Source organism: Lupinus angustifolius, chromosome LG15 (assembly GCF_001865875.1).
Source record: "Lupinus angustifolius cultivar Tanjil chromosome LG15, LupAngTanjil_v1.0, whole genome shotgun sequence".
Lineage (NCBI taxonomy): Eukaryota > Viridiplantae > Streptophyta > Magnoliopsida > Fabales > Fabaceae > Lupinus > Lupinus angustifolius.
In genome coordinates, this window is record NC_032023.1 from 1,649,912 (window position 1) to 1,663,945 (window position 14,034).

The window sequence follows — 14,034 nt, forward strand, 5'->3', positions numbered from 1 at the left end:
ATTGTCTGACCTCAGGTATTTGATTTTTCTATCAGTCTGGTTCTCTACCTCTACCTTCCAAACCTTGAACTTGACAAATACTTCTGACTTATGCTTCAGAAAATATACTCAGATCTTGCGAGAAAAGTCGTCAACGATGGTAACAAAATACCGAGAACCTCCTAGGGATGGTTCCTGAGTGGGTCCCCATACATCAGTGTGGACATAGTCTAGAATGTCCAGAGTCCTGTATTGGTCAGCCTTGAAACTAACTCGTGTCTGTTTCCCAAGCACACAATACTTGCACAAATCTAGCTTTAAATTGCCTACTCCCGTCAACAGTCCTCTTTAGCATGGTTCTGCCATGCCACACACACTAATATGACTCAAACATATGTGCCATAATTTTGTAGCATCATGGTCTGAATCTATTGAAATCTCTTCAGCCACTTCATCACCTCCACCTAGAACTATTCTCTCTAACAACTTGTAAGTGTTCCCATCAGTCCTCTTACCTTTCATCACAATCAGAGCACATTTGCATACTCGAATAATATCATTGTCCTCATTAGCTCTATAGCTAAATCTTTTGGTCTGCAATGTCCCCAAAGAAATCAAATTCTTCTTCAAATATGGTATGTGCCTAACCTCACATAACATCTTCACTACACCATCATCCATCATAATTCTGATTTCTCCCATGCTAATAATTTCACATGCTTTATTATTTCTGAGATACACGAAACTAAAATTGACTGTCACTGTTAGGCGTCATGTGGTGGGAACAACCAGTGTCAAGTATCCACTCATCTGTATTGTGATTTGATGATACAGATAGTAGATCAACTTCATTATTGTAACCATAGTCATCTTTTTGTGCAACATTTGCAGATGTAGATACTTCATCTTTCCCCACCGGCTTGTTAGGACTCCATTCATTGTGACAATCCTTTTTGTAAAACATAGAATGTTTTCACTTATAGCACTCTACTAGTGTTTTGTCCCTGGAATTTGGTCTTTTCCCTTTGGTAGGACCTCCTCTGCCTTGTCTCCTCCCAAGCGCTTGGCTCCGTTTCACATACAGACCATCACCCTGAGACCTTTCCCTACATTCTGTCTTCTTTGAGTGTGAGACAAAAGTGCATATATGATCTCATCTAGTTTGATTGAGTCTTTCTCGTACGTCAATGTTGTCACCGAGTGTTCATAGGAATTTCGCAAAGAACACAGTAATATTATTGCTTTGTCCTCATCATCAAGTTTCTAAAAGTCATTGATCACTTGATTGAAAGTGTTAAAATGTTGTTGCAAATCAGCACCATCCTTCATCTTCAAGCCATAGATTTTATGTTTCAAATACAACTTATTTGTTAGAGACTTAGACATGAACCACTTCTCTAATGTCTCTCATACCTCTGTTGGTGACGTCAGATTCATAACATGATACATCACCTCATCTGATAGACAGAATCGTATGGTTCCTACATCATTCTCCTTCAACTTTTCACAATCCAGTTGATCCATACCATCTGATTTATTCTCACGCAACGCCTTTGATAGACCTTATTGAGCCAACACATCCTTAACCATCCTTTGTCATAATCCGAAATTACTAGTTCCATAGAACTTCCCCACCTCAAATTTGACACCTTAGATAAGAGTCATCTCATACCAATTGTTGAGAACAAGCAAGCAATGAAATAGTAAAGAGTATAGAGAAAAAAGAATAATACAAGGGATTTGGTAACGTGGTTCGGTCAATTGTTCCTACGTTTCCGAGAGCGTTGAGAGGCTACAACTATATATTATTAGAGAATAAGGATTTGTTTTTTTACTATTCTTATCCTTGTTACATAACATAAATATATAACTCTCTACCACAACCCCTTTACATCAGCTCAAGCATATAACTTGTATTGTTGTTATATAGAGAATATGAGTCATTGCACAACAATACTAATGTATAGTGATATCCTATACCATTAGGGTTTGGGGTGACAGTTGAGTCATATAAATCATGTCGATGTTAGGATTACGTTTTGGATAACTAATTTGTGATTGAGTTTGTAGATGTATGACATTTATCTAGTTTGCTCTTATTTAAGTTGACAATTTTTGCTCTCAAAATTTATATTGTTATTGCACTCTTTTTGGAATAATTTTTGCGCATTTTTTATAAAGACTTGAGGAGTACATTCCTTATATTGTTATTTGATTTTTTTTTCATGTTTTCTTTTTTGGGTTTTTTGTTTTAATCATTTCTTTTTCATTTGTATCATATGAGACGGCCAAGTTGAAGAAGAATACATATCTAGGCATTGATTCATGCACTGCTTTGGCCTTTTATAATCTATCAAAGGGTCGCCTACATTATGAAGAAACTCCTATGAGCTTTCCATTCTACTACCTCCGCAGTTATTTAATTCGCCGTGACTAATCAATAAGTATTATTTTGTGGCATTTATAATTGTTGCAAGTTACGGTAAGAACATGTTAGAAGTAAAGAAAGGTTATAGATACAAGGAGGAGTAGATATGCTCTTTTAATCACATAAAAAGGGAGTTTCTCAACCACTATGCAGATTATGTCAACATGAAAAACAATACCATCTTAACTTCTTATATTTGAGATTTCCACTTACATGTTCAAGTCTTTCTCACTAACTTGGTTGTTATTATAACAAAGAAACTCTAGACACAATTTCATTTTGCAAGGATACATTATCACTTGTAAATGTAACACTCCAATGTTTATTTGATATCTTTGATGCATTGATTGACGGTAAACATTGTCTAATTGTAATATTGTTGTTGGAGAATTAGAAATAACAGTACAAGTCATTTTGAAAGGATACATTCTTTTACTTTGAAGTTGTTTCAACTTCTTAGAATTGTTTGGTAGCTTTTATCTAAGCATGTGAAAAGAATTATAATTCTTTTAAAGAGTGAATTATTTATAAATTTATTCGTCTTTGTGATAAAGTGAGATTTTACTGTCAAATTTTATTATTTATTTTCTATCAATTCCTAGTGTCAAAATTACAACTTATTTTAATCAAACAATTGAGTGAAGAACACATACAATTATTAAGAAAAGGCTCAACTCATAATAAACAATGAGTCATCCAAACACTTGTTGCACACTACACAAACCAACCTATGGTGTGTTCAACACTTGTTGAACCTGAACACTTGTCAAAAAAGAAACAATTGCTAATGTAATACACCAAAAATCAAAATTTACAAAAAGGATACAAATTCTCAATAACCCCGTACATCAACAACTCTTATCAAGACATCACAAAACTTAACCAGTTTGTATTATGAGAAGCAATGACATGACAAAAAGAAGAAAAAAGCCACTTCAATGCCATATAATTAATAAGCAACTTCAATCGTGATAATGATTATTGACCTCCATTTTCATATAAAAAAGTGAAAAAATTAGTATAAACTATAAGGTCCAAAATTATAATAAAATAAAATGCACAATGATCAATAAGTGCCTAAGTTAAATTGAGATTTATGATTGATAGAACTTGACATCCCTGCAAAAAAAGACATGTTATGCACATACCATAACAAAAAAGTAAATTAAACACAAATGTTAACAGTAATTTATACTTCAAAAAGACTATAAATAAAAGTTACTATATAATTATATATGTGTAGTAGGAATTGGCATGGAGAGAAAAAATTAATGTTTTGTTAAACTTAACTTGTCATTGTCTTTACTTTTTTCTTCTTCTCCATACATGTTTTAGCCTACTTTTTAGTTTTTACACGAGGGGCGTTAGAAATGGTTGTGTCATTTGTCCTAACTTGATCAGTTTGACAATTTATATCACCATTATTTGTAAATGCTACCAATGATCTTTTATTTAAGATCTTATCATCTTCAATGCTTACTTCCATCGTTTTCTGTTTAAAAAATGTTGAAGCTTCTTCACTTCAGAAGTCCTACTTGATATTTTTGTTGTACTATGATAATTATCCTTATAGCGATTTAAAACAACCATCTTAGGATCTTCTTTGACAATTTACCCTTTGTTGTCTAAAACATATCCACTTGGAGCATGCTTAGTCTATCTCTTAAGGATCTATTTCGGAGGAATAATAATTATATTCAAATGATCAAGTACCGGAAGAGCATTGCTACAAAGGATACCAATAAAATTGAAAATTTTTACAAATACACGCAATACTTTGACCTTCAGAGTTGTATGTAATTGTATTGCCTCGTGGTTCTAAAGAAACGTACTTCATATTCAATTAATTGTAGGTTTTGAGTGTAACATTTGAAAATAAGATTACAAGATTTTTCATATTCCTATAGTTGTAGAGTCGGTCTTTCAACCAAAAATCGGGACCCCTCCCAATTTATTTGGAGTCTTACAAACATTTTGATGATGACATTTTTTGTATGATCTTATAGTTAGACTATATCTCCTTATATCGCATATCATCTAGCAACCTTTCAAAATTCTTGAAAAATTCTAGCACATTAAAAGTAGATTTCATGTAAAGCCTCAAATGACCATTGAAAGTCTCACTTAATTGTATCGTTGTAGCACCAACTGAATATCTATGTTTCCCATATACTAAAGCTCATTTTTCTTTAAGCTTAAAGAGATTGTCTATCCATTTATTTTGGAGAAGGTTATGCTAGATTTAATAAAGTCCTCCTCATACTCAAAGTCATAAATGTTACTTCACAACTCAACATCAAAAGAATATGAATTTTGAAAGGCATTATTAACTTTATTCGAACCATTTTGAAACAAAATTCATCAAAGTAAACAATGATATGATTCAGGAAAAAAAAAGATTTCCATCTGCTTTCACCATTGCAACATCTTGAATCTATAAAAACTTTCTTTTCTTACTTTCCACCCATAGCCTTAAATGATGTATATGTTTCATCATATAATAATGCAACACTAGACACTTTCTCGATAATAGTCGAATCCAATGAAGGGGCAAATGATTGAAGTTCCTTGTTAGTGTGATAGGTATTATCAATACATACCACATCTCTAGAATAAGTATAGTCCATAACCATTTTGACATCGGCCAAGAAAATATTTGTTATTTTATGATTAACATCAAGTTGGGTTTCATAAAAGAAAAATTGATTGTCTTTTTGTTTTGCTTAATAATGGCTTAGAGTGTAAGCCTCACTTTCTTCCATTTCCTTCATTCTCTTAGAACTTAAAAGATTACTAACATCTTTAAAAATAGAGTCAACATTCTCCCGCCCTCTAACCTGTGAGATCGTAAGCTCAAAAATTAATTCTTAGGTTAATGCTAAGTTGGAATTTTTTTCACAGGTGTAATATGGTTGAGTACCACTACTACCAATACCTAGGCTTTGTTCGGGAGTTAGGAGGGAAAGGAGAGGGGTCAAAGGGTTAGAAAGGGGGGGAGGGAAGGGAAACGGAAGGAAATCATCTCTCTTGTTTGGGAGTATGAAATTTAGATGAATGGAGAATAAACTAATGATAATGTAAGAATAATTTTTTATTTTACCTTAAAAATGTAATTAACAATGAGAAATGATCAATATTATGTAATTATATATTATTACTAAACATATTTAGTTATTTTGATATTTTATCTCCAAAAAATCTCAAATTGTGGGAACTTTAAAAATAGACTCATGGAGGGTTTTGGAGGGTTTTGGAGGGTTCGTGAAACCCTCCAAAACCTTCTTCTCTCCTTGATCCAACTCCCAAACAAGAGGAAGGCTTTCCAAAGTCATCAATTTCCTTCCCTTCCCTTCCAAAACCTCACTCTCAAACAATACCTTAAGGTCTTACATAACTTTAGTTCTTTCATATATTTATAGGTACTTTATCTTCATCAATTCCTCAATACCCTACTTGTAATCCTCTATATTTATATGATTTATTGGATGCTCTTTTGGGATATTTTTTGCTTAATTTCTATTTGCATACAATAACAATATCATTTTGAAACAATTTCCAATCTAACCCTATATAACAAGTACTAATACTATATCCTAACATATGCGTGAGGAATGTTCAAACTTCTAAACAAAATACTTTACAAGGGACAAAAATATTTCACAATATCTATAAGGACCACAATTATAGTTTAACCAATAATAAAATTATAGATAGAGAAGTAGGAATTTTAAAAGAATATGATAAGGTATCAATTGGAAACAAACACCTAGCCTTCCACCCTTTGACTAATTGTCAAAACTTAATACTTTTCCAACCTTCCCTCCCTCTTCTTTGGCTGTTTCCTTCTCTACTTTTTCTCTCTCCATATTTTGCACATTTTATCATTTCTATTCTCAAAACCATCTTCTTTATATTTCTCTCTATATATCCATTTATTCATGTAACATTGCTACTACTTTTCCATCTCTAACTTCATTGCAAAGAACAACAAGACAATTTCCTCTACCCTCTCAACTTCCCTATATGCAGGTGGGGCTATAATTTACTTTATTTCATATAGAGTCAGCTTATAATTTTCTTCACATTGTATGATCACCCTCTTCAATACTTTTCAAAACTTTTTCTCTCTTTGATTTATCAACACATTGACACACACAAAAAATCTTTAATTTTTCAATAGCAATATCATATAAATTTGAGATAGTTTTAATTTATTATCGACTGTCAATCTTTACCTTTTATCGGCTTAGGACCGGTTATATATAACATCAAGTGTATCTAGAAAAACTTATCAATTCTTACCTCATATATCCCTTTCTAACTTTATATTGTTTCTTTGATTTTCTAGTCAGTGAAAACCAAAAAGCAACTCCCTCTCAGTCTCAACCACACACTAACACATATAACATAGCAATATAGATACTCAAATGTCATATAAAAGTAGCACATACAATGTTGTTTTACTAAAGAACCCAAAAAATGTGTGCACACTCTCTCTTCTCATCATCATAATGCAAAAGCATTAGAATCAAAAAGTTTCCATGCACCCTATGGAAGGTGTCTTCTCCCTCCCTGAAGCCGCCAGAACTGACTTTCTCCATTCTCTAGTTCAATATTTGGGCTGCACTTACATTTGTCTATGGTCATCTGATCCTATTTCAAACAAGTATATAAGTTCATATATCATGCAATAATACACATACAATGCTATATTATTGTCTCGAACTGCAATTGCGACCACAATATTAGAGTTTCGAGAGTGTCTGAAACTGCAGTTTGAAACTATGATTACATTATTACTTAGTAGGTATGATATAATTGTAAGGTATATATGGTGATTGTACTCATAACTTGGTCTGGTTTTGGTTTTTTGGTGTAGTCGTTTGATTTTCTTGGATGGTTTCTACAACCAACCAAGCACTTCTTTGGGGAGTGTAGCTCAAGAGCTTTTCAACCATTACCAGAGTTTAACATTTGATATCAATAATGAGTAAGCTAAGCTACCTCTCATATTCCATGTTTTAATATTAACATTTGACATGTTTTTTTTGCATTTAATAACTTATATATGAGTTCTTTTTTTTAACAAAACATTATCTTTGCTTTGTTTTGTTTCATTCAGCTGTGTTCCTGGATTAGCTTTTAAGAACCAACGCCCTTATCTATTGCTGCAACAATTGGATCTTCTGAGATTAGCATCCACAGAAATCCAAACACAATTCTTTCAGGTAATTATTATTGAGCTAATGAAAATTTATGATTTTGCTATATTTATGATTTTGAAGTCTATGTTTCTAAGGTAACTTGTTTTGTTTTTTTTTTTACAGGAAGCAAGGATTAAGGTTTGTTTGTTATCAAAGAAGCAAAACATCCATTATATTAGTTTCATGAACTTTGTAATGAACCAAATCATCTTAGTTAATCATATTTCTTTCCCCTTATTCTTCTCAGACTGTTATTTTTATGGGGTGTAACAAAGGAGAAATTGAGCTTGGCTTCTCAAATATGACTCAAGTAAGAAATTATATATATATTATTACATTGGGACCATATATATGTAATGTCATTCAATTTCACTAACCAAAGTATTATTGAATTTTCAATTTTCATGAAGGATGATATTCAAACAGCACTTAGGAGTTTGTTTCCAGAAGAATTTTGTAGACAAATCCAACCAATAGATCCAAATCCACCATCCTCATCTTCATCATCATTGAGATCATTATCCAAAGGTAGCCCTGAATATTCATCTTTGATATTCACTAGTCCTGGAACTTCTCAATCAAATTTCCCTGAAACTCTTAGAGGGATAGTTCCTACAATGCCACCTTTGTTACCAAATACAAACACACATCAACAAACCCTTCAAGCATTGCCTCAAGTCACTACAACTCATCAATTCCCTTCACCAGATAATGAACAAGATGAAATTATGAGATCAATACTATATATTTTAACTTCACCTTCTTCAACTTCTCATCATCATCATCAAAATATGCCTTATAATAGTGCTTTCAAGAGGTATAGACCAAGTTTAGGACCTAGTATAATGTCACAAATGGGGTCCAAATTCATGAAACAAAACATGCTGAATAGGTCATTTGCATTCTTTAGAAACTTAAATTTGTCAAGAATGAGAGAACATATTCAAGCTACACATCCTACTAGTACACAGCTACATCACATGATATCAGAGAGAAGAAGGCGTGAGAAACTAAATGAGAATTTTCAGGCACTTAGAACATTACTTCCTCCTGGAACTAAGGTACAAAACTAATCAATTATTGTAATGTTCTTTATATTTAATGCATTATGCATTTCTTAAAATTTTGTTTTTGTCATTTATCATTATCTCTATCGTTTCGACCAACAAGATGTTGGTCTAGTGACGTAAAACCATGCTAAATGCTTAGAATGATTAAAATGTTAAGGGTTCGATTCCTATGAACGACACTTGTTGGGAGGAGCAGTTATACATCATTCTAGGAAAAAAATTAGTTCATTACTAAAATGTGAGAGGATATATTTGGTAATATAAAAAAAATCATCTTAAGGATCTAAAATCTAGTGTTATGTTTACGATCATATGCTACAATTTTGTAGTGTTATGTTTACAATCATAGGGGACAATTTTGTCAACTCGAAAAAGTTGTCTAGAAAAGTTATCAATGTACAAATATATTATAACGAAAAAAAATGTACAAATATATTTTTTTATATACATTTATGGGTTTTGTTAACCTCAATGCTAAGAATAAAAGTTAAGGAGTTAAAAATATGGTTGGTGTGCAATGAGACTAACTTGGCCATATTAAATACTCAGTTTATCATTACAAAATTACATATTTAAATCTATTATTATAGGCACATACATAGTATAACGGTTGATATGAACAAAATCCTAAATTGATTTTATTGCCATGTTAACTAAGTAATTATTTGACAAACTTTAAATGTATACATCATTAATTGCTATAAAAAATGGTGTAAAAATATTGATTGAATATTTATGTTACTTCAAATTATTGATATATTTAATATTGAACATGGTTTGTTAGAAAGACAAAGGTTCTATACTAACATCAGCAAAGGAGACATTGAAATCTTTGATGGCTGAAATTGAAAAGCTAAGCAAAAGAAATCAAGAGTTGGTGTCACTAGTGCCAACAAAAGAATCTAATACTGAAAAAATCAAAGCTAGCTTCTCATCAAATCAAAGATGGAATGTTCAAGTTTCACATATACCACAATCAAGCTCATCACAAGATAGAAATGTAGAATTGCAAGTGAATTTAAGAGGCCAAGTTTCTCAAGTTGATATATTGATTCGATTATTGGAATTCTTAAAGCATGATCAAAATGTGAGTTTGATTTCTATGGGTGCAACACAAGGGAATGATCTTCATCAATTAACTTTCAGACTAAGGATTATTGAGGTATGTATATATTTCTAAGAACCATTCATGAAATAGTACATAGCAATTTGTTACAAACATTTTCCTTTATTATAACGCTCTATGAGCATTGGTTTATTATGAGTACTTCTTTTTATAGAAATATTTGCCTTAAATATGTATTAGGTTTTTTTTAGTGTAGTTATTATAGTTACCACTTGTGAGAATGAGTCACATGGTTATTAGAAACAATCAATCATGCATTTTCATATTCTTAAAATTATAATTTTCAAAAGATTAAAAACTAAAAAGAACATGTTTCGGTTACAACCAATCATGTTTCGGTTATTATTTGTAGCAGGATAAATTATTGCATAAATCGAGATTAATGGTCCAACCAAAACTCCTTAATTAAGTTTATTCCAAATTAATTATGGAGATGTAGTTGGAAACATTGATTTAGACTATGTAATAGTTCCCTAATATAAATATCTTCTATGTATAGAGAAATATAAGAGACTTTCCTTTTAATTCTTATTTGTTCTTTAAAAAATTGTGTACCAATTAGGTTCCTAAAAAATTAAAAATTCTATAATGATTCTCAAAAATATCAAAAATAGTTATTTTTAATATTTGTATCACTCAGGCAAAAACTATACTGATTCACATTCTTTCCGTTTTTTACTTATTGGAACGTACATGTTGGAATTTTAAAGGATGAAAGTGGCAGTTCTGCTTTTTTTGTTTTTAAAACAAGCTATTTCTAGAATTGTTCTAAGAATCTTTAGTCAAAAACAACTACCAAACAAGTTATTTTTATTATTGTTTTTTAAAAGCAAAAGAACTGGTTTTTTGAAAAAAAGTTATCAAACAATGACTTTTATTTAGTTCAAGTGGTGCATGTTTGATTTCATTTAAACAAAGTTTCGAATTTGAGTTTTGTTAATGAAAAAATACTCGTTGGAAGAATTAACCTCACATACTTATAGATATTCTCAACTCAAACAGAATTTATTTTAGTATGATGATGCATATGGAAAACCAAAAAACACTACTTTATTACTTAATAATTAATAAGCCCAGCTTTGCACTATGATGCAATAGAACTCATAGTGAAGTGTTTATATGGGCTACTTTATTGGAGGATCTTAAAACTATCATTTATTATAATAATGAGTGTAATATCTACACAGTATTATTATCATAAATATTTATTTATGATCATTATGTTATCTATTATTTATTTAAATTACTTTTTATATAAAGTCAATAAAAATTAAATATAAATAATGAGAAAATATATATGAGACCTATATCTTACACTTTTTTACTAATATGATTGTCAAGTAGTAGTTACTTACCTGTTCAAAAGTTGAAAGGAAGGAGCTTAGTAAGTGCATTTGTGATTGGAAATTTCATATATAGTCAACAAACAATTCAAAAAAACAGATTCTATTATAGCAGCCATCAAATAAGAATCAGCACAAACATATTGATCATTTTGTTAAGTACAAAAAAGCAAAGAAGAATTGTAAACTTGTCGGAATAAAAATCTTCTATATCTACTAATATGCATAAATTAGTAGGTAAAAGATTTATGTCCATAGTTATTTGGTACATCTATAATGAATTGAAAAAGAACTAAATAATTGTTTTTTGGAAAGAAAGGACAAAATAACATTACTATTGAAGAATGTAATTTTCAAATTAGGTCAGTTGAATTTGATTATTATGTAGTTAGAAAAAGACTCTAGTATTGATTTTATTACATACTATTATATGGCATGTGTTACTAGCAACTATTTTTATTTGATTATTAACCATTGACCAACATCACACTTTAGTTTACTCACAAAAATCATAGAAAGAAAAAGAACATGTCACACTCAAAGACCATACATAATGGAGTAAGAATAATGAAGAGACAAGTATCACATAATAATACACAAAAAGTAACATGTGATAATATTTTTATATTTTTGTTTACCATAAAATCATATTTTTGACATTAAAAATATATGTAAAAATAATTACTTGCCTCTTTATTAATGGAGAGTATCCTAATTCTACATAAGGATATGTAATTATTCATACAAAGAAACAAAAAGGCAAAACTTTATGTGAAGAATAATTAATGAGCTCTAACTATTGATGCAGGGAAGTGAATGGGACGAGTCTACCTTCCAGGAAGCAATAAGAAGATTGGTTACTGATTTGATACAGTGGCAAGGAGACAAATAGCTATGACCCATATCATTGATTTATTCTATTGATGTTTAAGCCAATTGCAACTACTCAAAATGTGTGTCCCTATACTAACAACACGTTGGTATAATGATGTAAGACTTAATTAAATTCCTATAAAGATCAAAAGGTTAATTATTTGATTCATGATAACGATACTTATTGGGATGGGTAGTCATGCATCCTGAAAAAAAATAGTTCTGGGTATAATACATTTGGTAGTACAAAAAATCCCTACTCCCATTTTAGATGTTATGTATGTTTCATAATTAATTTGTTTTATAAAGTTTGTTTTCACTCTATATTTCAAACCTTTGTTCCTTTTAGTTCTTCTCTTTAACTTTAATTGGTCTATCTATATCTTCCTAATTTGCTTATTGAGTTGGATGTTATTATCTTCACAATGATTCTTTATCAAAATTATTTTGATAAGCAATGACATTTCGAAATTTTTGAAATCGGCTTACCAAACATTATGTGAATGAGTTTGTGTCTTTTAGGTTATGTTTTGGTGCTTTAAAGAAGATAGAAGGAAATGAAGTATAATAAAACGAATATTTAACTGAGCAAAATTTTCTATAAATATGGTTAAATTACTTAAATAAAATAAAAATACCAGTTTGAATCCCACGAAGTTTTAAAAAACGGATTTAGTATTAGTCGGTTAATCTTTGTTGAGGAGTTATATGATGAATATAATGTCATATCAAATAATGTGGTCAATATAATTTTAAAACATCTCCATAAGATGATATCAATTTCATTTTTATTTTATCTCACATATTATTTTATAATTTATTACACATCCTAATAAATAAGAATAATATATCTAGTTTTTCTCCGTAATAATAAATATTATTTTTATTTTTATTTGAGTTTTACAACTTAACTATACTTTTATATTTTATAATATCAAATAATTTCTCAATTGGAATGTAGTGGAAGTTAGCATGAATAGTTATAGTAGGTTGTTAATAACTTCCGGCAGGACAATGACCTAAACTGGTTTAGTGTGGCATATTCATTTAAGTTGGACCATCAAATTTGTTTAAAATAAATATATGGTTTTTATTCATTTACATGGAACATTCACAACCAGTTAATGGCATGAATATTTCATTCCAACACAATAATTGTTTTTAGGGATTAAAATTTATGTATTGTTAGCGTAAATTATATAGTTAATGATGATTAACACTAAATAGAAAATACTTACATTATTAATACTAGCGTGTTGACAGGCACTACCGTGACTGTCAACCCGCTTTCCTATTGTTTGTAATGTGTATTCTACATATTAAGTTGTATTATATATTGTAATTTGCATTTGAATAATATTCGTTTGAGGTAATTGTTCAATCTTAAAGAAATGATGCATATACAATTGTGTTCATCAAGAATAGAGTTTTGATATCTTCACTTAATTTTATTTTCTAGCGTGCTACTTTGTCTGTCAACCCGCTTTCATATTGTTTGTAACGTGTAGTCTGAATGTTTTAAATATCAAATATTCACATACTATTTACTCAATTGCATACATTGTGACCAATGCAATATATTTCATGCATTCCCATTTTTTAATTTAATGGATATACATTGTGACCAATGCAATAGATTTACTCAATAGATTTTAATTATATAAAAAATCACTTTTATATGTAGAATACACATTACAAACGATATGAAATCGGGTTGACAGACCCGGTAGTGCCTGTTAACATGCTAGAAAATAAAATTAAGTGAAGATATCAAGACTCTATTTTTGATGAACACAATTGTATATGCATCATTTTTTAAAGATTGAACAATTACCTTAAACGAATATATATTCAACTGCAAATTACAATATATAATACAACTTAATATGTAGAATACATACACATTACAAACAATAGGAAAGCGGGTTGACAGGCACGGGCACGGTAGTGCCTGTCAACACGCTAGTAAAGATAAAATTAGAAGTTATAAAATATGAAATAAATGTTTATT

The 14,034-nt window shown here is 30.3% G+C and overlaps 1 protein-coding gene across 1 annotated transcript; it reads left to right on the forward strand.

Moving 5' to 3' along the window:
- LOC109327576 (putative transcription factor bHLH041) lies at positions 6,788 to 12,103 on the forward strand. The gene is made up of 8 exons (XM_019560757.1): positions 6,788 to 7,073; positions 7,287 to 7,397; positions 7,530 to 7,635; positions 7,735 to 7,749; positions 7,859 to 7,921; positions 8,022 to 8,672; positions 9,466 to 9,843; positions 11,959 to 12,103. The coding sequence occupies exons 1-8, from the start codon at positions 6,949 to 6,951 to the stop codon at positions 12,040 to 12,042; spliced, it is 1,533 nt and encodes a 510-aa protein (XP_019416302.1). The 5' UTR covers positions 6,788 to 6,948; the 3' UTR covers positions 12,043 to 12,103.